The sequence below is a fragment of the Ovis canadensis genome, chromosome 20 (assembly GCF_042477335.2).
Source record: "Ovis canadensis isolate MfBH-ARS-UI-01 breed Bighorn chromosome 20, ARS-UI_OviCan_v2, whole genome shotgun sequence".
NCBI lineage: Eukaryota > Metazoa > Chordata > Mammalia > Artiodactyla > Bovidae > Ovis > Ovis canadensis.
The window spans coordinates 66,050,773-66,078,665 of record NC_091264.1 but is presented as its reverse complement, the minus strand read 5'-3'; the positions used below and the strand labels follow the sequence as shown (position 1 = coordinate 66,078,665).

The 27,893-nt window shown below is 59.6% G+C and overlaps 1 protein-coding gene across 2 annotated transcripts in view; it reads right to left on the bottom strand.

Moving 5' to 3' along the window:
* Nucleotides 1-420: 420 nt before the first annotated feature.
* GMDS (GDP-mannose 4,6-dehydratase) overlaps nt 421-27,893 on the bottom strand; it is a 419,586-nt gene continuing 392,113 nt past the window's right edge. For both annotated transcript variants that reach the window (XM_069563990.1, XM_069563989.1), the window contains exons 10-11: nt 821-889; nt 421-702 (exon numbers count right to left, since the gene is read on the bottom strand). In XM_069563990.1, coding sequence (XP_069420091.1) covers nt 640-702; nt 821-889 — 132 coding nt within the window. In that variant the 3' untranslated portion in view covers nt 421-639. The remainder of the gene's footprint in view (nt 703-820; nt 890-27,893) is intronic.

The window sequence follows — 27,893 nt, the reverse complement described above, 5'->3', positions numbered from 1 at the left end:
TGTAAGACTCTAGACCACAAGCAAAGGCATGGGCTCAGAGACCTCTGGGTCACCCAGGGGCCTGGCCTGGAATGTTCCAGCAATATTTACCTTCCTTCAAGTTTCTTCTAACCCTCCCTGTTTCTCAAGCCTTCTTTTGAGATGGTGGGAGCCCTGTGGGTTCTAATTATAGCTGTAGACCAGAGCTGCTGTGAATGCCGCCTTTCTGCAGGACCTGGGTTTCCAGACTGGCTGCACAGAGCGGCTTATTGTCACCAGGAGGGGACGGCAGTGTCGCCGCTCAGACTCAGGAGGGCGTGCGGCCCGGCAGGCTCAGGCCCGAGACCACTCCAAGGCGTGGATTTGGGTGACTTTTTGTTTGGGGTCCTTACAGTTGATGCTTTTATAACTTTGAGACAGTATCCACAGGGACTGTGTTAATGCTGATTAAGAGAAAGGCTCATTTTAATAAGAAAAGAGAAAAACCATTTGAAAGCCCCACAATTTCAGTTGTCTGGGATGTAATTTCAAGTGAAGCGAGTAAGTGATTAAAACATCTGATTTCAAAACCGATCGGAGGAGGAAAGGGAATCGGCGGGGCCCTTCCCGCCTGCCGAAAACCTCGGCCAGCTTGGGTCCCGGCGCAGTGCAGCCGGGCGCTCAGGCGTTGGGGTTGGTCCTCATGAGCTCCACGTCGGCCTCCACCATCTCTCGCACCAGCTCCTGCGGGCAGGGCGTGGGTCAGGGGGAGACCTGGCCTTCGGTCCCCGGGCCCTCCTCGCCCACCCCGGCCCCCCAGAACCCCCCCACCCCCGGGGCCCCTCCTGCCCCGGAGACTCACATCAAAGGCGACCCGAGGCTTCCAGCTGAGCTTCTGCCTGGCTTTGGAGCAGTCTCCCTGCAGAAAGTCCTGCGGGCGGGACCGGGCGCACGGTCGGGCAGGCGGTGGCAGCCTCGGCCCGGTCACCCGCGGCCCCACGGCTCCTACAGGCGCAACTGGGCGGGTCCCCGCCGCGGCCCCGAGTCCCACCCCAGGGACGCACTCTGAAGGCCTTGTGGGCCTCTCGGAGGAGAGGGGAGGCCCCCCCCCCCCCGCCTGCCCGCCCCCCACGGTGCTTGCTTCCCGGCTCCTCTCCCCTCCCCACTCCCAGCCAAGCCCCTTCCCCTCCCCCTCCAAGCCCCTTCCCTCCCTCCCCCCGCCCCTCCCTCTCCCCTCCCCTCCCCCTCTCCTCCCTTTCTCCTCCCCTCCCTCCCTCCCCTCCCCTGCTTGCCCCAGCTCCCTCTCTCTGCTCTCACAGCCCCTCGCCCAACACCTGACCTGCAGGAACCGGCCTCTGAGCCGCCCCCTCTTTACTGACCCCCCACTGCCGCCCTCAGAGCTGAGGTCCAGGGTATTCTGTGGGTCCCTCCCTTCCTTGGAACTGCTAATCTAAGGGCTGCTTCTCGCTGCCCCCAGCCCCAACTCCCCCGACCCAGGGCCCCGGCTCCTCTGCCCCTTCCTTGCCCCCGGTCCCACTGCGGCTCATTTGCTCAGTGGTGAGTTTCTCTCCCCAGCTGACAGGGTCTTATCAAAATATAAAAACACATAAAAGAGGACACGATGACTCAACCGGTCCCTGCTGGGCCTCCCTGGACGGGGAGGGGCTGAGAACCTCCGGGTTGCCTTGCTTGGACTGCCTGGGAAGGGAACCGGGGGAGAGTGGAGAGGGCCCACCCACCCGGCCCAGCGGAGCCCCCCTGCCCACGACTGATGGATGGGAGGATGAGAAATGAGAATTTCAAGATGCTTCCAAAAAGAAAGTGAGGGCAGAAGGAGGGAGAAGAGAGAGAGGGAAGACAAAAGGAGAGAGAGGGGCTCTGAAACAGACCAGGCTGCGTGAGCACCCCACGCCCCAGGGAAGACATTCTCCCAGCCACACGGAGTACTGAAGGACAGCCTCAAACCACCACAGCGAGGAGCCCAACGGATGCTCAAGCTGCAGCTGAAACGTTTCTGCCCCACGTCAGTCAACTCAGGCTCTGGAAGGTGGATCCACACAGGCAGACGCAGGGGCGGCGGGGCCCCACGTCTGCACCGTCTGCCGGGGGCTGTTCCAGCAGGGCCCTTCCGGCGCCTCTCCAACACCCAGCCCCACATCCAGGCTGGGCTCAAGCAGCTCCCAAAGGGCTCCACTGAAGGGCTGCCCTGGCCTCCAGCATTAATAACAGTCAAACAGGTTACTTCTGCTGGCCCCGAAAGTCCATGTGCAGAGTCCTCAGGAAAAGTAGGGGCAGGTGTTACTGATCAGCAGTTTAACACAGTGCTACATGGAGCCGGAAATAAATGCGGAAAAACGAGTGAATTTATTTTTCTCTCCTCTCCCCGAGTAAACGTGTCTAGACTTCGAGGCTACTTCTGCTGGAGAAGAGTCACACAAAGACACGCATTCTGTCTGTGTCCCCAGCGGGAGCTGTGAAGCAGAGCCCCAGGCCCCACAGTCAGGCTTGGCTGCGGGAGGAGGGGGCGGGCCGCCGCCGGTCCCGGTCCCGCACCTGCCACGCCGCCAGCTCTGTGAGGGTGCAGGGCCCCGAGCCCCGTGCCACTTCACCTGGCTGCAGGAGGCTCGGGAAGGGCGCTCGGCACTGCAGCTCTGATTCCTGTATTTTCCTACAAGCAGCTCCTAATCTAAAAACACGTAGGGAACTACAATTAAGGAAGAAGAAAAATGGCTTTCAAAAGCTCAGAAACAGACGTGCTACCGTGCAAGGGTCTCATTGAAACCAGAGACGCACCAGTAAAGCTTCCCAATGCAGTTCTGAGCCCAGCTCCCACATTCCAGCCCGGCAGCTAGCTTTGCCTCTGCCAAGGCGCTGTCTCCCTGAAATTTAATTAGACCGAGAGATCTTGTGAAGGAAAAGGATGAGGTTCCATTAAAACAAAACGTCGACTCTGGACGCCAGCTGCTGTGTCCGAGCCGACACCTAGACCGGCCCCCTCTAGGGAAGACAGGGACACCCGGCTTGTTTTATACTCAGCCCCTCTTGAGGGGCTTTCCTGCTTGTCCCCAGTGAGTCCATTACAGAAAAGGTAAACAGCTGGGCCCCAAGGTTTGGGGCCCGGGCTGGGGTACACGAGCCTGGCCAGCGGGGAGGGAGTGTGGGGCCCGGGCCGGGGGCCGGCTCAGCGTCCTTCCCCCGCCCGAACGCTCCCCACTCGCGTGGGAGCGGCTCTGAGGACAGGCGGGGAGCCAGCCGTGTGTCCTGCTCTCTGCTTCTCTTCTGACAGTTCAGCTCCTCCTTTATTTACAGGCTTGAAGCCTTAGTCTGACAGCAGCGGCTGGAGTTGAAGGGACGTGATGATTTTATGCACAGTTTCCCAAATGCACGCTGTGCGCTGGGTGGTCTGGCCTTCCCTTTAGAAGGGAGACAGGACCGCTCTGGGAAGAATGTGAGGCATTTCTACGTGAAGACCACGTTTCCTGAGCTCCGCTCTGGGTGTCCTCCTGTTTTCATGGCTCCTTAGGTGAGCACTGCAGTTTCAGCCTGTGATTTATTCTTGTCGGATTCAATTAGGGTTGGCTGAGCCAGTCCCAGCGGCGGGGCGGCACAGACGCCCCTGTGCAGACGCCCCGGCTCTTCCGGGTCCGCAGACTCCGGGGCCACCTTCGGGGCTCGTCCTCCGACGGCCGGGTCCAGCCTGGAGGCCTAGGGCCCGAGTGCCCGTGGGCAGAGCGGCAAATCGACGCAGGTAGGAAGCGTGTTTTGCTGCAGTAATTTTTCTGGCTTTCCTGATTTCTGTCCTTGTTACAGTGAAGTGATAAAGGGCCAGGCCAGATCCTGGAAAAGTCATTAGGCCAGTTCCTGAGCCCCCAGCAGTCAGCACAGAGCTGGGAGAGCAGGCCTGCGCTGCCGGCCGCCATCTCACCAGGCCGCTCTCTGCACCCGGGGGCGTCTCTTCTCTGCCAAGATGAGGACCCACCTCCAACGGGTGGCCTCCCTCCTTTCCCCTGTGCTCCGGTCATTATTCAGCACATTAAGCCCTTGGCTGCCCACCCACTTTCCTGAAAATCACCCGGGGAAGCCATCAGGCAAAGCCCATCGCGTTTCTTTTTAAAGTTCACACTCTCATTCCTTTCCTCTCGCTCTTTCACTGAAGTTACATTAGGAAGATTTTTCATATGAAAGTTAACATCTATTTTATTGTCAAGTGGTGTGTCTCCTTAACAGGGCTGTCTGTAGGCTTTCCGAAGGGCGTCCGTTTAGGTGGAGAGACAGCTAAGGGTGGGCGCTCTTTGGGCAGGAGGCTGTTAGGCGCCACAGCGTGAGAGGAAGAGCTGGGCTCCAGCCTGCGACTGAGAAGGGGCCCAGACGACTTGGACCGCTGAGGCTGAGCCACCTTCCAGGGCCTAAGAGCCGAGCGTGGGGACCGCTCCACATTGAGCAGCTTCCTTCCACTTTGCTTAAAAAAGCAGAACTGAGGAATGGCTGTGGCTCCCAGGGAATAAAAGAATGCCACTGAATCTGGCTCCTCCTGTAACTCGATGCTAACGCCTTCCTCTCGGGGAAATGCTCCTTTTTAGAAAGACGGAACTGCTCAGGACAACAGCAATGGGCAGCGCTGGCCCAGTCCGGCTGGAGACGTGCAGCTGAGAGTCAGCGGGAACGAGGAAAAGGGCCAAGCGGGACCTTCCCTCAGGGAGCCCGCAGGAGAGCCTGCCTCCCGGGGGCAGGTTCAGCGCCTCCTGCTCTCCCATCCTTGGCTGTGACCCGTCCCAGAGAGGCGGGGAGCGCAGCGCAGGGAGCTCCGCTCACCCCCAGGACCCCCGCCGTCGGCACCCACGGAGCTGAAGCCCAGCCTCCCCTCTAACGACAGGGCTGATAAGAGACGAGGAGAGGCGTCTGGTCTGCTCAGGAAGCGGCCTCAGAGGGGCAGTCCGTCAGCGGGCTGCTGTCGGGCCCTGAACAATGCTGGGCTCTCCCGCGGGGAAATCCAGTCCTCAGCACCGCCCTGCCACCTCTGACCCTGGAGATACGGGGCAGCCGGTGGGGCAGAGAGAGCGGCCCACCCAGAGACACCGGCACCTCTGCTGGGGACTGTGGGCGGGGCCTCGGGACAGGCAGTCCCAGCCCCAGGGCTTGGGTGGGGGAGGCGGTGCCTGAGCGGGTCCCCAGGAAGCTTCCGGGGTGGGAACCAGGATTTGTCGTTTGGAATGAGTTCCTGAGAGCTACCAAACCCAGGCCTGCAAGGCTACCTCCAGGTGCACCCCAGACATGGGTGAAGACATCTACCCCGCACGCAGAGATTTCTGGAAAAATGAATGAGAACAGGGACTTCCTGACACGTCCACTTCTAAATTTGTAAATAAAGCCTCTGGTGGTAAACAGAAAAAGAATTCGCTTTATAAATGGAGAACCCGATTAACAGCATTTATAGTGCAGCCTACGTAGAGACGTCGATTTTCGTTTGTATTTTGAAAATGCGGTTAGCAGAAAGAGAAACGTGGTTAGGACGGAGGGGAGGGGCCGACAGACGATTGTTCCAGGATGGAGCACACCAAGTTCCTTTGAAACAGAGCTTGAGCAAACGTAGAGAAAGTCCTTTCAGGCTGAGGTGAGGACGGGGGCCCTCTCCTCGCGGAGTGGACACATGCCCGGTGCCCAGGCTGGCTTCTGTCCCCGATGCCAGCCCCGGGTGCCCCTCACAGCTGCATGCCCTCCCAGGGCAGAGGAGCGGGCCCGAGAGGCCAGTCCAGCCGCCCCCGGGCCTGGCTCACCCGGGCTCAGTCCGTGCCCGGTGTCTCTCCTGTTTTCAGCTGTGCTGGTCCTCGTTGGGGTGCAGGGCCTGCCCTCTGACTGTGGTGGAGGCATCCTGGCGCAGAGCACGGGCTCCATTGTGGCGTGCAGGCTTAGCTGCTCTGCGACACGTGGCGGGATCTCCCCGACCCGGGGATTGAACCCACACCTCCTGCTTCGGCAGGAGGCCCCTCTACCACCGCGCCCCCAGGGAAGCCCCTGAACCCACTTTCTCGAAGCTGTGCCCAGAAGCTGTCTGCGCCCAGGATGCTCTGAAAGCGCTGGTGAGGCGGGGGGGTGAGCATGGCCGCGCACGCCCTGGCGAGGCACCTCCTCCCCGCCCCGGCCCGCTCCCTTCTCTGTCGGCTGTCCTCCGGGATCCGAGGTGCTACCAGGGCTGACAGCACCAGCAGAGCTCGGTCAGTCCTGCCGTGGGAGCCTCTGGACCCTGACGCCCTCCCTGACGATGACTCTGAGCGGCGGAGGTGGGGCCATTGGAGGTGGCAACATAGGGCTGGTTCACGAGAGGGAGATAAGATTGTCGGTGAGCTCAGCACATCCCAGGCTTCAAAGCCAGCAGCGTCTTTGTCGGAAATGACTGGTTACTGTTAATAACTGGGTCGAGGGTGTGAAGATTACCCAGGCTGGTAGGAGGTGACACAAAGCCCGCGGAAAGGAGATAAAGCGCCTTTAAGTGGGTGATTAGAGGGGCTGTGGTGCTGCTGGCTGGTGGCCCCTGGAGCACGAGGCTGGGCGGCTCTGCCTCCGCCATTGAGGCCCTTTTACCCTCCGAGTGCTGCACATACACGAGCTGATCAAACCTTGAGACGATCAAAACGCAACTCAGGAGATCCTGGATCTGCCTCAGGACGCCCCTTCCCTGGGCACGGAAGCACCTGACAAGCACCCGGGGGTCGAAGGCCGGCTCTGTGTTCTGACGCAGGGTTGGGGCACCCCTCAGCAAGCAGGCCGAGGCCGGCCACCAGGGACCCCCACCCGCAGAGGAAGGCCGTTTCCTTCCCTGTTGTGAGGGGACCTGCTGGGCCCTAGACACCCGCCCCCTCCACGCCCCCGATCAGCACTAACGCATATGGGCTTCTCAGGTGGCGCAAGGGGTAAGAAGCTGCCCGCTGTTGCAGGAGGCATGAGAGAGATGGGTTTGATCCCTGGGCCTGGAAGGTCCCCTGGAGGAGGGCGTGGCAACCCACTCCAGTGTTCCTGCCTGGTGGGCGACAGCCCGTGGGGTCGCAAAGAATCGGCCACGACTCAGCACCTGAGCACGGCACGGCATTGACGAGCGCTGTGGACACAGGGGTGCACCTGGAACACGGACAGGAGGCTCTTCCTTTGGGTTTTTCTCGATCTGAAGAGCACATCAACCTACTCGACTTCAAGGAACCCTGGTCATGTAACCCTCCCGCCCCCGCCTTCTCACCCCCAGCAGAAACGGCATGGCACTCAGGCCAGCGTGCGTTCCCTCAGTGGCTTCCAAAGAAATGCTGGGCCTCGCCCAGCCATAGACCACATCCACACCCCTGCTTTTCGGCTGTTTCTCTGGGGAGTCTCTGAGTTGAGGGGAGCTTAGGACAACTGCTCCGACGCTTGTTAGCAAGGCTTCTGGGAGGCGTGGTGGGAGGCGTGCGTGCGGATGGACGTCGGGCCTCCGGCTGCCCGTTCCTTTGCTTTCCCGGCAGGGGCAGGTTTACCAGTTGAGAGGCAGCCACGCTGCCCGGTTACCTGCGGTCTCTCCTTTTCTGTCTTTGTAAGAGAAATAGAAGCCCTCCCCAAACATGGCCACAGAGACGCTTAAACCCGACAACTTGAAGAGCGTCATGAAGCCCCCTGGGGGTCGGGCACTGGACCGGAAGATGCAGGGCCCTCAGCAGGACGAGCCCGTCCAGAAAACACGGCAAGAATGTGCTCTGTGGACAGTCGTCTGAGGGGCAGAGCGCTCTGAGCAACACTGACGAAGCTGAGCAGCGGGACCCACAGCGTGCTGTGGTGCCAGGTGACCAGATGGCCAGAGTCACGCTCACGGTCCACTGCGTGGGAGGTTCTGTCCCAGCAACGGAACTGGAGGTGCTGGGAACACCACCGAGGGCCGGCCGTGGGCGGGGAGCGCGGCGGCACGGAAGGTGTGCGCGCGCCAAAGCGCCGCTCTGCCGCCTCCGGATCTGTGCATGTTGCCGCACACACCTTGCATCTCGGGACCGAAAGCTCCTCAGACCTGACTGCGCACAAACCCCTGGGGAGACCCGGCTGCCTCTGCGGCTCAGACTCGGAGCCCTGTGGCCCTGGGGGAGTCCCTCAACACCCCTGAGCCTCAGGGTTTCAGTCTGCGAGGCGGGGAGAACACCCCCCGCCAGACGAGGCTGCGCAAGAGTCAGGATCCTGGGTGGCCACAGCTCACGGCAGCGGCAGGCCGCCTGGCCAGCACCTCGGCGGGGACGGCGGTGCTCCCAGCCTCCCGCGGTGGCGTCAGGGGTGGCGCTGCCGCCCTTGAGCGTGTCTCACGGCTTTGCTTCTATACTCCTGTCCCTTTGACTGGCATCCCAACCAAACTTTAGTCTTTAGATCATAATGTGTGATTGATGGTAACCGATTTAATATTTAATTCCCCCCAATTATTGTAACCATCTCACACGCTGTTGGCTGTTCCCAAACCTTTACTGTCTCGGACGCTGGGGGCGCAGCAGTGGTCATGAGGAAGCCTTGTCCTGAGCTTCGGGGTCAGCAGGAGGGCCAGTCAAGGGGGCGGGATGTGTGAATAAGCCATGGGGGGCGCAGGGCAGAAGCCTAGGAGGAGGGGGGGCTTGAAGAACAGTGGGGGCTCCTTCTTGGAGTGGTGATATTCTCAGTGATTTGATGAAGAGAGAAGCGCACGCAGAGCCCTTGGGTCTCGGGGGCAGAGAGACGGCCCCAGAGTCTGCACAGCGTGTCTGGCGGGCAGAGCACAGAGGAGCTGGCGACACCCTGGCCTCTGGGGAGCTCCCACCGTGGGGCCCAGGCCCTCGGAAGCAAAGCCACGTGGCCATGTGGGGCATTCAGGGAGGCAGGCCCGCAGCACCATCCACGCCCCACCGGCAGGCAGCCTCGCCGTGCCCAGCCCAAGCGCGCAGAGGGTTAAGCCAGCGGTGTCCACGCATCCGGCCGACACGTCCTCTCAGCCTGCGGCTACAGCAGGAGGAAGGGGGGGACCTTTCACATGACATCATAAAAGCCTGATTTATCGCCAGCTACCAAACATCTAGAAACTCATAACATCCTTTCAGGAAAACGCAGTGGAAAATAATCAGGCTGACTTTGATGGAAGCTTTGGTGGCAATTCCAAGTGTGGCTGGCTGTCCTGCAATCCCTGCAGAGGCTGTTTGCAGCCAGAGTGGCTGTCGCCGCTGAGGCTGGAGTCTGAGCTGTGTGCCACCCATGGCCAAGAGAAAACAGGAGCCTGTGTCACCCTCTGCCAGCTTGCCTGAGTGCTTCAGTGCCTGTGAGAGTCATCTGGAAATGCCAGCTGTGCCCACACGGGAGGAATCACGGATCACAGGGCGGTGGGCACCACCTGGGTCATGTGACCCCACAGGCCCCTTCCAGGACCCCACTGTGCACAGAGTCACGTTCCCAGAGTGTGCACCCCGTCTAAGACGAGCCGTCGTCCTCAGTAACCAAGGGGCCAAGAGGTGCTCGGAAGCGTCCAGGAAGCCAGGGGCCGGCCTCCTCCTGCACGAGCGTCCGACCTCCGAGTGTTGCTCCAGTGACTAACTGGGTCAGATCTCCGGGCAGGAGCTGCGTCTCCTCTGATGTGTCTGCAAACAGACCCCGGAAAGGGGGGCAGAGGCGGGCGAGAGCCTCTCGGGGGCTGGGGTGGTGGTCCAGGACTCTGGCCACAGCAAGCCCACACCACCTGTCGGCACAGACCGCGGCCCGCCTTGGCCCAGCGATGCCTCCTCTGAAGGGCCTGGGTCTCTGGGGTTTGGGAGGACAGAGTGGGGGGCTCTGCTCTCGCCGGTTTTGCTGCTTCCCCCCGAGTGTAGCTCGGACTCTTCTCAGGATCATGGGCGACTGAGCGGGACCATGAGGAGGTTCCCAGGAGGCTGGGGCTCCGTGCGGCCCCCGGACAGGAGAGGTCAGAGGTGCTCAGCGTGGCTCCAAGCTGTCAGCCTGCAGAGGGGCCTCCGGGCAAGTGGAGCTGCCCTGACTCACCACTACCAGCGACCTACCCCTACCCCGCTTGAGTTCCTGACAGAAAAGTGCTGCCCGACCCCCCAGGGCTGGCAGAGGAAGGCCGGGTGGGCACGGGGCCGGCCTCGCTTGCAGAGCTGGGGCAGGAAACTCTGAGCTTGGGCTGCTCGCAGGGGGTCAGAGCGGCACTGGGGCCCCTCTGTCTGTGTGGGCGGGAACACAGGCAGCTTCGAGCCGGCGTCCCGGGGGGTGAAGGGCCCGGGTGGGAACACCCCTGCGGCTGAGGCTCAGCGGTAGACACGGGGCGCACGGAGCGGCCAGGACGCTACCACGCAAGCCAGCACCTGGGGTCACTCATGGGGTTGCTGGTGGGGACCATCGGGTGGGGGGGGTCAGGGGACAGGCAGGGCTCTGCAGCTGGGGTGTCAGGGCTGAGTCCTGAAGATCAGGTGTCCCACTTCAGGCCGCGGAGGGCAGGGCAAGCCCTCCCCCTTAGAGGGCTCAGCTCTCCATCCGGACCCAGCCCACCCACCCTGAGCCCCAGGATGCTTCCCCACAGAACCCCGGGAGCGTGGGGCTGCAGCGCCTTTGGCCTCCCCCGGGGAAAGGCAGTCTGTCCATCCCAGCCCCGACCACAGCCTTGAATGAGTGCTGCCCCCAGCGACTGCCCAGGGGAAGCTGCCTGCAAGACTGACCCCACTCGCCCCTGACTTGATGAGAACAGGCCCGGAGCGCTGAAATGCGGGCGACGGCTTGGGGCCGGTCACCTCTCCTGGTAGGTTTTCCCAGGATTGTTCTTTAGAAGGGACGACCTAAGCGGTGCTTGTTCTGAGGGGAACCTCACGTCTCTACCCTCCCGTGCATCACGGCGTCCACCCTGAGCGGGGAAGACCTCTCTCTGCGGCGTGGGGCTTCTGAGTGGCTCACGTGTTCAGGCTGACTGCTGAGCAGCGCACAGCACTGTGGGAGGTGCTGTGGGTTGTCTTGCGTTTCTGTGCAGAGCTGCTCCGTGAGGTGCAGTCTAACCTTGCAGCCAGCGGCACCACGACACTGACTCTATACGGGAGAAATCCACAGCAGGCGTCAGCTCTGCTAACCCGCGCTCCTTGCTGTTACAGTGAAGTTTCGGACACCTGGCAAGAAAATGTAGTTGGATTTTCCTTGATCCTTTCTTGCCTCCTCAGTGAAAATGCAAAGCTGCTGCACAGAGAATCATCAGAACCTTTAGTTTGGTAATACTTTAATTCATGGGCCATTGAGCTAATCACCACTCCCAAATGATAGGGCACCGCAACTATTGACAATTTTAAGTGAAAGTGTTTTCGTAAAGCAGCTGCATCTTATAGGCCTATGTGCAGACAGACTGCAGAACACACTGGCTGCTGCCTCTGCACTGAATTTCCCTGCTGAGGGCGGACCTAAGACAGGGACCGTCTTCTCAGAGTTCTCCTAATTCACGGCTCTAAATTCACGGCTAAGGGCTTTAAAGGCAACACTGTACAAAATCAGAAATAAAGAGATCGTGCCCTAACTTGAAGGCATCCTTTTAAAATCTCGAAATGTAATTACAATTCTTGCTCCAAGTGTCAGCTTTTATTCCTGTCTATGACACGTGCAGGGGCCGGTCACCTCTCCTCACAGGTTACAGGCTGGGCCCCCCGGCGCGGGAGGCGTGCACCCTCAGCCCCAGAGTCAGGACCCCACGCCCCCTCAGGAGCAAGCGCAGGAGAGAAGCGCGCGCTCCTCGGGGCTCGCAGCCTCGTCCTCTGACTCAGCTCAGCCTGGGTCCCGAGGACACGCCATTCGCTTCCCAACAGACGGGAGAACTCAGCTTCAGAGGTCAGCTCAGGGGTCAGAATATCTGATGACATCTCAGCCTCTAAATGTAACATGCTAGGCCAGCAGCATCAGACACTCTAGGAGCACGGTTAACACCGCGTTTCGGCCTTCCTAATAAGATGGCCCTCCAACTACGATCCTGGAGGAATGACTCCTGACCTGCACCACGACGCCAGGCTGCCCCAGAGCAGGTGCGGCTGCCCGGAGCTCCTGCCCTTCTCCACACCTCCCCGAGAGGCCGGAGGGTGTCTCCTGCCCTGTCAGGCCGGGGATCCAGACCCAGAGACAGTCTCAGCCAGGGCCGCAGGCCTCAGGGACCCTCTCAGCCAGGGCCGCAGGCCTCGGGGACTCTCTCAGCCAGGGCGGCAGGCCTCGGGGACCCTCTCAGCCAGGGCCGCAGGCCTCGGGGACCCTCTCAGCCAGGGCCGCAGACCCGCAGGAGTCTTCCCGACCACCTCTTCCTTAGACTGAAAGCAGGTTCCTCCTATAAAGACATTTTTGTTGCTTCAAAGATGGCCCTGAGATGTCACGGTCCTGATGGCTTTTTAAGAAAATAGCTCTAAGCCGTCTTGTTTCTTTACGCGGGTTTTCTAAGAGTTTTCCCAGCTCATCTTTCAGAGAGCCCTCAAAAGCCTTAAAGCAGGAACCGGAATTCTGGCCAGTCTCCTGGCCTGGGACCCTGCCCCACCTTAAGGGAAGGGTCCCCATCTGGTGCTGGCTCTTCAGTGGCCCCCCAGGCCCCAGGGTCCTTGGGGGTGCGGAGAGGACTGAGGCTGAGGGATCCGCCCCGGCCCACACTGCAGACTCCGGGGTCGCCCACATGACGAGCTGCTCCCCAGCGTCCCTCCGAGGACACCTCCCGAGCCGAGGACACGCCCAGTGACACACTCCTGTCTCTTCCTAAAAACGGAAGAGGCCCTTGGAAGCGCTGACCCTTCCCGGTGCCCCCAGGACATGGGCGCTGTGCCCCCGCCATCGTGACCAGGCAGACCCAGGACTGCTCTGGAGACCCCAACACAGCCCTGGCATTTCACCTACCAAGTCAGATAACACACGAGTGGAGGAAAACGCTCACCAGACTCACCGTCTCTTAAAGAGATGCCTTAAAGAGCTGCCACAGTCTTGTCAGGATGGAAGACAGGACGCGTGAACGGAACAGGAAAACACCCAGTGGGGGACGTGCCCTCCAGGGAGCGCGGTCTCTGGAGAGCATGCCCTCCGGGGCAGGGCCAGGTCGGCGGGCCGGGGTGGGTGGGTGGGTGGGCAGGAGGGTGGGCCCAAAGCCGCGGGCCTGGCCTCTGGGTGAACTCCAGGCCCAGCCCCTGGGGGCCCCCTGGGAGGGGGTCTGAGAGGCGCTGGCCATGCTGGGCTCCGCTGTCCGGTGGGAGTGGCTGCCCCAAGCCCGTCCCCGCATGCCAGTGGCCCACATCACCCTGGCCTGTTCCCGCCGCATCTGCGCTCACCCCTGTCCTGTGGGGGAGGACGCCTGGTGACAGGCCCAGGACACCAGGCTGACGGGGGCTCCTGAGCACGGCCACCCCTGCCGCCCGCGCGACCCCGCCGGCATTTCCAGTCCGAGCAGGTGAGGGCCCGACAGGCAGAGAGATGGCCTCCTGAAGGCCCTTCTGAGGAGCTCCGGGGGCTCCACCCCTGGGCCCTGGGTCCCCGTGACTCCCCCCGGGTGCAGGGGCCTCCGCCTCTGCCCATGCTGGCCAAGGGCACACACTCGGGCCTTCAGTTAGGGCCACAGGCCTGACTCAGCACCCACGATTCCGGGGGGACCTCTGGTGCCTGCTGGTTAGCCTTCAGCGGAGAGAGGTGGGGGGCTGGATGCAACCAGGTGTCAGCAGGCCGGCAGACCGGCTGCCCCGTGAGCCCATGTCCACCCTTGTCCCTGTCCCGTGCACGTCGCTGCACACGCCCCTCCTCCCGCGCGCGTGTCAGCAGAGACCCTGGGCTGCACCATCGCCGGCCTGGCCTCCTGTCCACACCCACAGCCTGTCCCTGCCTGTGCATTGACGGTGCACAGACAGACAGACAGACAGACACACACACACACACACACTGCCCCGGCCGCCTCCCACAGTTGCCCGGGTCACCTGCCTGGTCTAAGCGTCCCCCTCGCTCTTGCAGGCTTGTGCGTCTCCCTCAAACCATCTAGTCCACCTCCAGCACACAGACCAACCAGGTTTCAGCTGCTCTGACTCTCCTGCGCGCTCAGGTCAGTCTCCTGGGGTCCAAGAGCTGCTTAGACATGGTTCCCGCCTCTGACCCTTGAGGTATCACCTTGACTGACGCCCTCAGCCAGTGTTGCTTCCCATCTCAGTTCTGACTTATTCAGAAAATTTGCTTATCATTCAAACTTGGCTCTAGCCCACTCTAGGAAAAAAGATGAATTTTTCCTTTGCTCTATGATCAAAGATGGTGCTATATTTATAACGGGACTTCAAAAACAAGTGCAAAAGCTACAAACATATGGAAAGACACCCCATGTTCACGGATTGGAAGATTTAATACGTTTAGAGGAAAATACCACCAAAGACGTCTACACAGCTAAATGCAGCCCCTGTTAGAACCCCAAGGGAGTGTTTTTTTTCCTTAGAAATAAGAATCTGTCCTAAAATTCATATGAAATCGCAAGGGTCTGGTAAAAGACAAAGGACTCTTTAAAGAGCAGAACAAAGTTGGGAGTGTCACACTTCCTGATTTCAGAACTTATTACTGAGGCTGTGGCAGTCTGAACTGTGTGGTTCTGGAACAGAGACAGACGAGCAAACCAGTGCAATGCAACTCAGACCTCAGAGAGAACCCGCCGCACACGTGGTCACGATGGCCGCGAGAAACCATCAGGGGGAAGATGTGCGACGCTGGATCTGGCAACAGTTCCTCGGACGTGACGCCAAAAGCAGAAGCAACAAAGGCAAGACCAGATAAACTGGGCGACGTCAAAATGTAAAACTTCCGGATCTCAGAGGACACGATGAACAGGGTGAAGACACAAGCTATTGCAATGGAGAAGACATTTGCAAACTATGCGTCTGAGAAAGGGCTCACGCCCGGAAGGAACTCAGAACCCCCACAACGCAGCAACAGCAGACCAAACTCCCCAACTGAAAAGCGGGCAGAGGGCTTGCAGAAACGATTCTTCAAAGAAGACACACAGACAGGCAATGAGCAAATGCAAAGACGCTCAGCATCACTAAGGTGTGGAAACACAAGTCGAAACCACACGGGACGCTACTTCACTCCCATTCAGACAGTTACATTAAAAACAAACACACACAACAACAGAGAATGACAAGGGCTGGCAAGGACGTGGGGAAACCAGACCCCGCGCCCTGCTGGTGCGAGTGTGAAACGGTGCAGGCGCTGCGGAGAACGGCAAGGAGACGCCTTAAAAATAACAGATTCTATACGGGACCCAGCGACTCTACTCCCACTTCTGGGTGTCCATCCAAAAGAGCTGAAAGCAGCGTCTTGAACGGACACTTGCACACCCGTGTTCGCAGAAGCGTCACTCAGAACAGGCAGAAGGCGGGAGCAGCCGCAGTGGCCACTGAAGGGCGGAGGAGAAGCGGCGCGCGGTCCGTGCGGGGGGCGGGGCTTCACTGAGTCTGAGAGGGCGCGAGTCCCGGCCCGGGATACAACGTGCACGGACTCGGGACCCTGTGCTCAGAGGAGTGAGCCGGACACAGAAGGGCAAACGCTACCCGACTCCACGCACGTGCGGCCCCTCGTGGAGTCACGTTCATGGGGACAGAAGCTGGGGGCGTGGGCTTCAGGGGCGGGGGCGGGGCAGTGGCAAGTGATCACTTAGTGGGGACTGGGTGTCAGTTCTGGGCGAGGAAGGGGTTCCAGAAGCAGAGGTGATGCCTGGGAAGGTAGTTCAGGCCACAGGACTCCACACCCGAAGAAGGCTGCACCATGGCAAAGTCTACACATACTTAACCACAAAAACTCCACCGGCACCCAGTTTAGAAATGAACAAACCACTGCTATCCAGAATCACTAAGTTGCCTTTATCCTGCAGAAGCTGGCACACCTGAGCCAGGGCTCTGGGTGGTGCCTGAGCCTCGAGCCTTGTGTCCCCAGGGTCCAGCTCAAGGCCGGGGGCACCGCAAGCCTGGCCACTGAGCTAAACAAGGCGCAGGACCAGCACACACACCCTGGTTCTCCTTTCCCGGTTCTAAGGCTGCTCACCGCACTATTTCATGTTCAACTGACAGATGTGTGTGGATCCTTTTAAGTGAAGAATTTCCCTATTTAAGTAAAATATTTATATTAGCTTTCTTTTAAGGTTGAAAGCCCTTAATATTTTAAACACAAAGCTAGAATGAAGGGGAAGCTGATGCCTGCTCGTGTGGCCCGAGGGCGTTCTGTCTGCCCACGTGTATCAGGGCCTGGTCAGAGTCACATGTCCGTGTCCGGCCGGGGCCCCTGGGGAGGGAGCGGTCTGTCCAGCCTCCACTCTGTGCTGAGTCTCCTGGGGGCCACAGGCGCGGGGTGCTGTGGGTGGGCACGGCTCTGTCAGCGGGCATCCCCTGAAGCCAAGGTGCCGTCCAGCCCTGGGCCAGGCCCCACTGGGTGGGTGGCGCAGTCCCCGCCCCGACCCGTCCTGTTCCTGATGCAGGTCTTAATTAGCACCTCAAGGATGCGTGTCTGCGACGCACACCCACGCTTCCTGCCTCACGAGCGGCGGTCCCGCTCAGGGTCCCGGCAGTGAGGTCCATGGCAGAGCCCCAGCCTGCCGCTGACTCCAGGGCCTGGGGGGAGTCTGAAGGTCTTCACATGGAACTGGAAGGAGCAGGGCTCGTGGATCCCGGGGCTCGCAGCGCCCACCGCCCAGAAGACGCAGGGCCAATGGGACCGTGGACACCCCGCGGATGCTGCGGGTGCTTCTCCAGACAAGCAGAGGACGCGGGGGACGATGGTGTGTCTGTGCTGAGAGTCTGGGAGGGAAGCTGGGTAGAGGCCGGACTCTGCCTGTCTGATCTGCAGCTGCCCGCTCCCCGCGTCCACCCTGGAGTGTGAGAGGCAGGTGACATGACATCACAGAACAGGACACTAAAGCGAAAGCCCAGGCCCACCACGAAGTCCTTGTGCAACAGACACAGCCACAGAGGACACCCGGACGCGTGCTCACACGCAGCGCCGGAGCTCTCAGCAAGCTGCGTGGACACTCGGGTGTGAGGGGCTCCCGTCTGTCCAGCCGGGGCCCCAGGGCTTCCTGTGGACACTCGGGTGAGGGGGCTCCTGTCTGTCCAGCCGGGCCCAGGGCTTCCTGTGGACACTCAGGTGTGAGGGGCTCCTGTCTGTCCAGCCGGGCCCAGGGCTCCGTGTGATCGGCATCAGCCATGGTCCACGGCCCTCTGCTCTCGTCTTGACCTTGAGACTCGGCCTGAGGAAGCCGCAGGGCCCAGCAGGGGGTTTCCACTCTGCCCCTGAGCAGCACCACCCGAGGGGGCAAGGTGACCCTCTGCACACGACACGGCGCCCCCCAGCCCGCTTCTAGGAAACGGCAGGAGCCCGTGGGCGGCCAGCGCTTGGCAGTGGCCCCACCGGCATCCTTCCAGGTCGTGAACCCACCGCAGTGGACTGCACTGCAGGCCGGGGCTGTGAGAGCCGGGGGTCAGCAGTGACCGACAGGCCAGCACCCGGGAGCGCCCAGCAGTCCTCGGGGACGGCCATCAGGCACCTGAACACGCGTCCAGCTTCGCGTCCTCAGGGCGCTGCGTGCGTGGTAATTACTGAGCCTCACGACGCCCTGCGGCGCGCCTAAGGCCACCGCCACTGCACACAGGAGGAAACAGGCCGGCTGAGCGGGCTGCCCGAGGCCACACGCCACGCCGGGAGCAGGTGGGGACATGAACTCCGGGCGCCTGACCCTGGTCGTTCAGGGCGCTGGGTGCCAGGTCAGCTGGCTCACCTCACCAGGGCCTTCCTGCCTGGCTGGGGGGCCGGGAAGCAAGAAGCAGGGCGATGGGACTGTCCGTGCCCGCCCCTCCTCTAGCTGGTCGGCCTGATGCGCGGGGGACCCTCTGCCACAGTGGGCCTGTGTGCGGGACCCCCTGTCGATGAACAGAGGCCCCTGGAGGAGGGGGAGGGGCAGGGACACGCAGCGAGGCGCGGGCTGAGTGATGAGCCCTTCCAGGGGCCCGGGCAGCGGAGATGACATGCGGCCAGCTTTCCGCGTCGGGCCACTGTGATCGCAGAGAGCAGCTGCCGAGCAGTCCCAGGACGCCGGACCCTGGGCCGGGGGAGTGGAGGGGAATCAGCCCACAAAGGCCCCCGTGCCCGGGGTCGCAGCATCCCTGGGACCTGGACCTGGAGGACAGCAGAGTGAACAAGCCTCTTCTCTCCTCGACGGCGTGGACCTTGGCCCCTGGTCAGAGCTCCCCTGGCTGGGCCGAAGTCGTCCTGGGGGCACCCCCACGGCGGGGCCCCAGCAGGTCGGGGCGCAGCTGGACGAGGACACAGGCAGTGCCCACGAAGGGCTGCCCTCAGCCCCACCCGGAGGCTGGTGTGGGGGGCCGCCGTGTGGGGGGCAGAGCAGGAGGAGGCGGGGCTGCTCCGTCCGCTGCCTGCGGGCGGCCGCCCCTCCTGATCTGCCTGGACCACCGTTCAGGACCAAGGGTTGCCCTGGGCCTCTCCACCCACCATTAAACCCCGCTCAATCACAGAGGCGAACGCAGTCACGCTGGGCAGCCAGATGCTATTGCTGCAGACCCTCCTCATAAACCGCGGCGAAACTCGAGCGCTTGATGAGCGCGGCTAAGCAGCTGCACCTCTGACCCGACCGCATTACCCCGGCCCCATCAATCCCGCGTCAGCATAAACAGCGTTCCCAGGGCCCCTCGCCATGACAGCGCTGAGGAGCGGCTAACAGCCTAAACATTTTTTAACAGCAACCTTGTCCTACAACACCAAGGGGATTTGCCCGGTATCTGGGGCTTTATAAAACCATACGGACATGCTGAAAGAATTAAAAGCCTTTAAAGATGAAAAATGGACGGTGACGGTCCCTTCTGAAGCCCAGGGGCTATGACGGCGGCGCAGGGTGGGCGAGGTGGGCTGCATGACTCTGCTTTCCCAGGTGACGCACTTGTATCGCTCTTCTCCAGGTCCAGCTCTCTGTGACCCCCGCGGACTGCAGCCCCTCAGGCTCCTCTCCCCCTGGGGATACTCCAGGCAAGAACACTGGGGTGGGTTGCCATGCCCTCCTCCAGGGGATCTTCCTGACCCGGGGATTGACCCTCTGTCTGTGGCGTCTCCTGCCTTGGCAGGAGGGTTCTTTACCTCCGCGCCACCTGGGGAGACCCTTGGATGCTTAAAGGTGGCCATTCAAAAAAAAAAAGAAGTGTCCCACTTATCAGTGGCTTGGACATTTCAAAAGGATGGGACACACGCCGTCCTGGGTAGGTTCTCCTGACTGTGTGCAGACCCTGAGGAAACATCCCTGGGGCCCCCATCGTTGCTTGATGCCGAAGCTCCGGGTGCCAGGCCCACACACGGCCAGGACGAACAAGGAGAGGCTGCCACCTGTCACCTGTTTCTTAACATCACAAATGGATGGGACTTAGGTTCCTGTAAGATGCGAGGGTACAGTTATGATGTGGCTGTATTTATGAATACCCTTCCATGTAATGTTATTTCAAAAGAGAACACCAACCTTGGGAACATCTGTTTACATTTTTTTTTTCACTTTGAATGAAAATAGTGTTTAGTTACTTTGTGGCTTAGCTTCCAAATAAGGAGGATGCTGTTGCTTTTTGTTTAAATACTAAAATAGCACATAGGTAAGCAAATAAATGTATAAGATTTATAAACCCTAACAGAGTGTTTTGAAAAATATGTTATCAAGGTGATTTAAAAACATCTTTGCATTTTAAATTCTAAAAAAAATAGGTAGAAAATGTGAATATTTTCAGAGACATGGGGGGGAAGAAAAGGGAACCCAAACATTAGAACAGAACATGTCCACTAAGGTAAGACAAGTACTATTAACTTAGAAATGAGCGTTTGGGAACATGTGATGCTCTTAGCAACACGTCACCGAGTTTTGCCGAGGCCCGAGCACCAGGAATCGGCCCAGGAGGACAGATCCCGAGAGGCCACGGGGTCCTCACGCTGACCCCGACATCGGTGGGGTCACCGAGGCCCACGGAAGCACAGAAGCTTTATGAGCCGCATTAAAAGAATTATATTTTTCTTCTCTCAGAAGGAGTGGACTGACTGGATGTGCACTCTATGAGGCCAGCGTGGAGGGGGAGCCCGCTCAGCTGGGCACCCCGGGAGACACATCCAGGCTCTGGAGACACATCCAGGCTCCGGGGACACGTCCGGGCTCCAGGGGACACGTCTGGGCACGGGCCGTCCCTGAAGCCGCGTCAAGGTCTGCAGCCTCTGAGGCTCTTCCCAGCTTTTGGATCAATGTTTGTTTGGAGAGAAAGATGGCTCTGTTATAAACCTGGCCTCTGCCACTGAAATAAGAAGAAGCAGTGTGCGGTGTGTGCTTTGCTGCCTAAATGGAGTGTGTGTGGGGGGTGGGTTTGCGACGACCCCAGGGAGGTGAGGAAGCCTCTGAAAGAAGGGAGGTCAGCGGCCGGGGCTGTCCCAGCCTGTCCGGCGATGGCAGGGGGCCACAGGGACCCTCGCCCCGAGAGCCGGAGGGCTCCTCAGGGGCGCCCCCAGCGTTACAATGTCCCGCAGACCCACCCGAGCCTGGAAGGATCACAGGTTCTCTCTCGCGGGTGGGGGCCGGGAGGGTGTTCAGAGCTGCCCTGACCGGGAACCGGGGCAGACGTGGGCTGCTCCTCTCGCTGTTACAGACCAAGGGCTTCTGGGGCTCCTCCCACGTGATCGGGGGCTTTGGGAGACGCGCGGGCGGTCAGAGGACCCCTTCCAGGGGAACACACGCTGCAGCGGGGGTCTGTCCCTCCTGAGGCATCACGGGGGGTAGCTGACGCTCGGTTTCTCTTCATGAATGAGTAGGTTGGATGTCTAAATGGAACTGGTTTGTCCAGACTAGACGAGACAGAGAAAACGCATACCCATATGAGAAGTTACAGCGTTCTGCAGGTCGGCTTCATAACTGCACGGACATTTACAACGAGGGAAGCTACATGGACAGAGGGGCTGGATGCAGGGGCCTCCGGAGGTAAGAGCGGCTCAGTGAAACCGCAGATACTCATCTCCGCGCTTCCTGTCTTCAGCTGTGTTCTCAGTTTTTGCTCTGCATTCCACGGCTCCAAAAGCCGAAGTCACCGGCGGGTCAGCCCATGGCCCGGGGTGCGTACCTCACACGTCTTTGCTCTGAAACCTGAAAACTCTTGCTCTGAGGCGGGCTGCCGGGAGCCCCGCCCCCCAGCTCTGCCCTCCCAGGCGGGGGTGGCCGCTCCCCGAGGTTCAGCTGTCAGGCTTCTCCAAGCTCGGGACAATGAGCGCCTCTGCCCGCGGCTCAATCCCACCCACGCGGTCCTCCAGGAGGTTTGCACAGTCGGACAAAGGTCTGAGGGCCGCCTCCTGCCCGCCCCAGGCCAGCAAGCGGAGGGTCTACAGCACCAGCGCCCTGATTCCACCGCTCCCCAGACCTGCGGAGGCGCCAGGCCCTGGGTGCCCCCTGCCCTCCTCCAGGAGGTGCCTATGGGCTGCCTCGCCCTCCACGCCCTGTTCAGAGGAAGCCACAACCCCAGGCCGGGTTCGCGCCCGGCGGCTCTCCTGAGAAGCCCAGGGCGACCAGGAGGGATCGGGCCGAGGGCCCCTGACTCCCTAGACCCCGGCAGGCGGTCCCGGGTCCGGGGATCAGCCATGGGTGTGAGCCGCTGAGGAGGGGCGAGTGCCGGGACCAGCGGCGTCAGCTCTGCTGCTCCGGCGACTCTGGAGGACGCACGCACGGTTCTGAGCACAGGGCACGGACGGGAGAAGCGCGGCTCCAACGCCAGCACACGCTGCTCTGCTTCCCCAGAAGCACGCTCGGGCGGCGCCGCGTGCCGCCCGTCAGGAGAAGATCCCGATGCTGAGGGCAGGAGGAGGGGGCGGCAGAGCACAGGATGGCTGCATGGCAGCGCCGACGCGGTGGACACGCCGCTGAGCAGGCTCCGGAGACCGTGAGGCGCGGGGACTGCAGGCGTGCTGCCGAGCACGCGGTGATGGCGGGGTGGACACGACTTATCGACTGAACAAAACAACGCAGCACCACCCAGGACCACCACCCCCAAGTTGGGCTCAGGGAGGAGTCGGCCTCTGAAGTCACCGCTGCGCTGTCTCCCGAGGTGATGAGGACGGCACGGCGCCCACGCCACGCCGGGCGGCGACAGCAGATGGGGGGCGGGCTGAGGGGGGGCCGGACAGGAAGTGGTCGCGGAGCAGCGGCGGGGCCTGGCTGTGTGTGCCTGTGTGCGTCCACACGCATGCGCGCGCACAGCCAGGAGAGCGCTCTGTTAGATTCGTGCTGCAGGGAGGCCATTCCCGGGAACCAGAACCCAGCCTTCCCGGTTTCCGGTCCGACATTCTCTGTCACTTGTTAAGCCTTTAAGGTTATGTTCCAAATTGGGAAAGGAGTACCCTGAGACTGTATATTGTCACCCTGCTTATTTGACTTATATGCAGAGTACATCATGAGATACGCCGGGCTGGATGAAGCACAAGCTGGAATCAAGATTGCCGGGAGAAGTATCAGTAACCTCAGATATGCAGATGAGACCACCCTTATGGCAGAAAATGAAGGACTAAAGAGCCTCTTGATGAAAGTGAAAGGGGAGAGAGAAAAAGCTGGTTTAAAACTCAACATTCAGAAAACTAAGATCATGACATCCAGTCCTATCACTTCATGTCAAATAGATGGGGAAACAGTGGAAACAGTGAGAGACTTTATTTTGGGGGGGGGGGGCTCCAAAATCACTGCAGATGGTGACTGCAGCCATGAAATTAAAAGACACTTACTCCTTGGAAGAAAAGTTATAACCAACCTAGACAGCATATTAAAAAGCAGAGACATTACTTTGCCATCAAAGATCCGTCTAGTCAAAGCTATGGTTTTTCCAGTGGTCGTGTATGGCTGTGAGAGTTGGACTATAAAGAAAGCTGAGCGCCAAACAATTGATGCTTTTGAACTGTGGTGTTGGAGAAGACACTTGAGAGTCCCTTGGACAGCAAGGAGTTCCAACCAGCCCATCCTAAAGGAGATCAGTGCTGAATATTCATTGGAAAGACTGATGCTGAAGTTGAAACTCCAATACTTTGGCTGCCTGATGCGAAGAACTGACTGACTGGAAAAGACCCTGATGCTGGGAGAGACTGAGGGCAGGAGGAGAAGGGGACGACAGAGGGTGAGACTGAGAGCAGGAGGAGAGGGGGACGACAGAGGGTGAGATGGTTGGATGGCATCACTGACATAATGGACATGATTCTGAGTAAGTTCCCGGAGTTGGTGATAGACAGGGAGGCCTGGCATGCTGCAGTCCCTGGGGTCACACAGAGTCAGACACAACTGAGCGACTGAACTGAACTGAGAGGCATTTCCCAGGGCCTGGTCTCCATTATCAGACGTGGAGAGAGAATTCAGAGACGGGTCCCGAGGGTCCCTGGAGACAGCAGTCACGAGGGCTGCCTGTGTAGTGACCAGGAGGAGCAGGCGCCCCCGCCGGCCCGGGTCTGACCCGGCTCTTGCGGGCTCTTCTCTCCCCACCTTGGGCATCTGGGGCTGCACAGGGCGCCTCCTCCAGGGCCCCCTCCGCGAGTTGAGAGGACGGGTCGGCGCTGGCTCTGCAGCCCCCATGCCTGGCAGACAGCTTGGTGGGATTCGAAGGCACCAGCCTGTTCCCAACCCCGTGTTCTTACACATGAAAGGCACTGCCCATCAGCCTGCAGCAGCTGACCAAGGATCAGGCGGGCCCACCCTGGTTTTGAACTTTGGCGAAAACAGATGAGGTTCGGGCTTTGAGAGGGCCTCTCTGGCTTCGGGCCACCGCTAGCATCCTGACATCCACAGCATCCCCTCGGCTGTCCCAGGCGTCGGGGCTGTGCCCCCGGATGCACTGGGGCCCCCACTGCTCCGGCCCCCTCCCGCCCACCCCCCACCACTTCCTTGGTTTCACAGGGCTCCATGTTTCTTCCTTTGATTTCTCTTCAGCTATGTTGTCAAAGGGCCTTTTTCAAAGTAGACTCCTTGTCAGAGCAGTCTCGTTTTGCAGAAACACGACACAGAAGGTAGACGGGGCCCTGAGCCCCTCCTCCACCCGCCCTGCACGACCTCCCCGTGAACATCTCAGTTACCACTGATGGACCACGCCGGGCGCACTGACTCCAGGCCGTGCTGGAGGCTGTGGTCCTCCGGGCTCTGACACATGTGCGACCTCTCCTCGCCAACACACAGGCTTGTACAGAGTAATTCTACTTCCTTAAGCAATGAAACCCCGCGCTCCACCTGGCGTGCCACGCGTGCACGTGTGCTCGGCTGTGCCCGACTCTTTGCTCCCCCGCGGGCTGTGGCCGGCCAGGCTCCTCTGTCCACGGGATTCTCCAGGCAAGAACACTGGAGTGGGCCGCCCTTTCCTCCTCCAGGGGGTCTTCCCGACCCAGGGCTCAAGCCCACGTCTCTAGCGTCTCCTGCAGTGGCAGGCAGACGCTTCACCACGGGCGCCACCTGGGAGGCCGGTCTGCCACGCAGCCCGCCTCCATCCTGGGAGGCACTGGCCTCCTCACTGTGTCCCCTTTCTGGGGTGGCAGGGAGCTGGAATGGCAGCGTGCAGCCTTTCAGAGCGGCTACCTTCACTCGGCAGCATGCAGTCGCTCCCTCCCCGAGGGCTCCCTCCCCGTGCTGGTTGGCACTCTGCTGTCCGGACGGGCCGTGATCTTCCATCCACTTCCTGGAGGATGTCCTGCTCCCACCGGTGGGGATTCGCTGTGAACAACGATGCGCAGCTTTTATGGGGACATAAGTTCCAACTCAGAGAGGCGACTGCCTTTAAGGAAGTGCACGCCTTCCCGCAGCGTGGCCGCAGAGCTCTGCTTTCCCACCAGCAGGGACTGAGGGCCCTGCCGCTCCTCCCTTGTCAGCAGGCGGCGTCTGGATGCTCAGTGCTCTCAGAGGTGTGCAGAGTGCAGCTCGGCGGTTCTGATTTGCATTTCCTTAATGGCGTCAGGTGTTGGGCATCTTTTCACATGCTTGGTTGCTATCTGTGTGTCTCCTTTGGTAAGGTGTCTGCTTGGACATTTTGCCTATTTTTAAATTGGGTTATTCATCTCCTTATTGTTGAATTTTAAGAGTTCTTTGTATATTTTGGATATCAGTTTTTTAAAAAAATTATTATTATTATCAGAGATGGGTTTTGCAAAGATTCCCCCCACTCCTTAACAGCGTCTTTCACAAAGCACGGTTTTTACTCTTGATGACGGCCCACTGATGAGCTTTCCTTTCTTGGGCTGTGCGTTTGGTGTTAACTGAAAACTTCAAGGTCACCAAATCGTCTGGACTTTCTCCTGTATTATCGCCCGGAAGTCCCCTGGTTTTGCATTTTGTGTCGAGGTCTGCGGTCCGTCTCGGCCTGCGGCCCGTCTCGGCCTGCCTTCTGCGGCGGGCGGAAGGTCTGTCGAGACCCGCTGTCTTGCTCTGTGGCTGTCTGGCTGTTTCTGTGCCGTCTGCTGAGAGGACCATCCTTTCTCCACGGGGACGCCCCAGCCCGTCAGAGACGAGCTGGCCGCCTGTGCGAGGGCCGCCTGCGTGAGCTCTGCGCTCGGGGGCCAGCATCACACTGTAGCCGCTGGAGCAGCGCCCGCTCTCCGACTGAGCTCTTCTTCAGTGCTGTGGTGGCGTTTCTGAGGGTTTAGCCTTTCTGCGTAATCTTTAGAACCACTCTGTCAATACCCATACACATCTTATATCATTTTTCTTCTTTATGGAGAAATTGGTTTAACTCCATTTTTTGCAAGGTATGCCTACTGGTGACAAGTTCCACTAATGTCTATCTATTTGAAAAAGTCTCTATTTCTCGTTTGCTTTCGAATGCTAATTCTGCTACATGCAGAATTCTAGGCTTTTTTTTTTTCACCTCTTTAAACATTCCACTTCAGTCACTTCATGTGCGGTTTCTGAGGAGAAATCTGACATGATTCTGGCCCTTGTTCCTCAATAGATAAGGTGCTTTTTCCCCTCTGACTTCTTTCAAGATTTTTCTTTGTCTTTTATTTTCTGCACTTTGAGTATGACACAGGCAGCCACAAACCTTCTGGTATTTACTTTGCTTGGTGTTCTCTGACCTTCCTGGATCTGTGGTTTGGTGTCTATCATTAACTGTGGGAACGTCTCAGCCATTCTCACTTCAAATATCTCTTCGATTCTTCTCTCTCTTCCTTCTCAACCTGGTATTCCCATGACATGTGCGCCGCGCCTTCTGCAACTGACCCACAACCTTAGGCATTCGGTTCGTTTCTCCTTTCTTCCTTCTTGGCCTTTTCAGCTGTGGAACTTTCTGCTGACGTGTCTTCAGGCTTGCCGATTCCTGCCTTGGTCCTGAGGGTCTACCTATGAGCCCGTCAGAGGTGTTCTTTACGCTGTTACCGAGTCTCTGATCGCTAGCCTTTCCTTCTTAGACGCCCGTCTGTCTCCTTGTGTTGCTCATCTGTTCCGTGTGGTGCCCATGCTGTCCACTACAGCCCTCAGAATGCCAATCATGGCTGTTTTAATCTAAAGTCTGACGATCCCCAAGTCTCATTCATGTGTGAGTGGCTCTGATGCTTGCTTTGCCTCCTCAGCCTGTGCTTTTCACATTTCAGCACATCCTATGGCTGGAACCTGGACACGGCGTGCTGGATAGAAGGCGCTAAGGTGCCTGGGCCTGCAGCGTGAGGCCTGGTGGGCCTGGCGTGCAGTCAGGCTGTGCTTCTTGTTTGGCGCAGCTGCCAGCATCCGAGGCCACGGCCCCCCCGGTGTCCGGGAGGTTGTCTTTGGGTTTCCCTAGTGACTCCTCTGTAAGCAGGATCTGAGCCTCGCAGTCTCTCCAGCTATGGCCCCGTGGTGTCACTCAGGGCCTGCTGGCGTGGTTCAGGAGGAGCCAGTGCAGCCGGAGGCTTGGCGCCCACTCTGTGTCCCTTGCTGTGCCCTTCACCAGCAGCCCTCGCTTTCCTCTCCAGCTGCAGGAGATGAGGGCTCTCGGGGCTGAGGCGGGTGCTTCCTTCCCCCACATCAGTCAGCTTCCCTGGAGGGAAGGGGCCCGAGGGCTCTGGGCACCTTGGAAACTGGTGGCTCTCCCCCTCTGTCCCCGCCCCACCAGAGGCATGAGGCCAGCCCCTCCTCTTCCATCCTGAGCACAGCAGGGCCCTCACCGGCATCTGGGCCCCAAATGCTGCGTCCTAAGAGTCCCCACCTCTCACTCGGCCTCCAGCACCCAGCCAGTCACCCTTTGCGCGTGTGAGAAGGGTCCATCCTGGCCAGCTCTGTGTTCAGGCCTCTCCCCAGTGTGGGGGCACCATTTGTCCTGTGACCTCAGCGTCCCGATGGAGCTAAGAACAGCTACGGGCTTTCAGCTGGTTCAGCTTATTTCCTTCTTGTGAGGACACTTGTCGGCGTGGAAACTGGAAGTGAGTTAAGCAGACTTTTATTTATTCTCCTCCCCACCTGGACACAGCTCGGACCAAACACGGAAAGGCAGGGGCAGGTAGAACATTTAACTGAGGGCTCAGTCAGAGGCGAGAAGATTAAAACAGATTTTATAATTATTTTCCCACATGACACACTTATAAATTCCTGTAAGGAGGGATTCCCCTGTGCCAAAATACATTTTCAGGCATTCCTTTTGGTTATTTAAACTATCATAAAAATCACTTACAATATTTTCACCCACACAAGCAAGGGAGCATAGCCCAGAGAGCGGTGTCAGTGAACACTACAAGGGCTTCTTTCTTTGTTTAAAACAAGTATCCATCGCAGCATTTTCTAACACCTGGAACATGGCGGCCAAGTAACACGCCGCCTGAGCGGGAGCTGTTTACCAAACCACCTGAGACAAAGCAGCTTTCCAGTAGAGGCACACGGCCCTCAGGGTGCCCACTCGCCGTGCACAGACACTCCTGCTCTCGGAGCAGCCGGGCTCTGCCCTGACACCGGGACACGTGCATCCCGGAGGAGC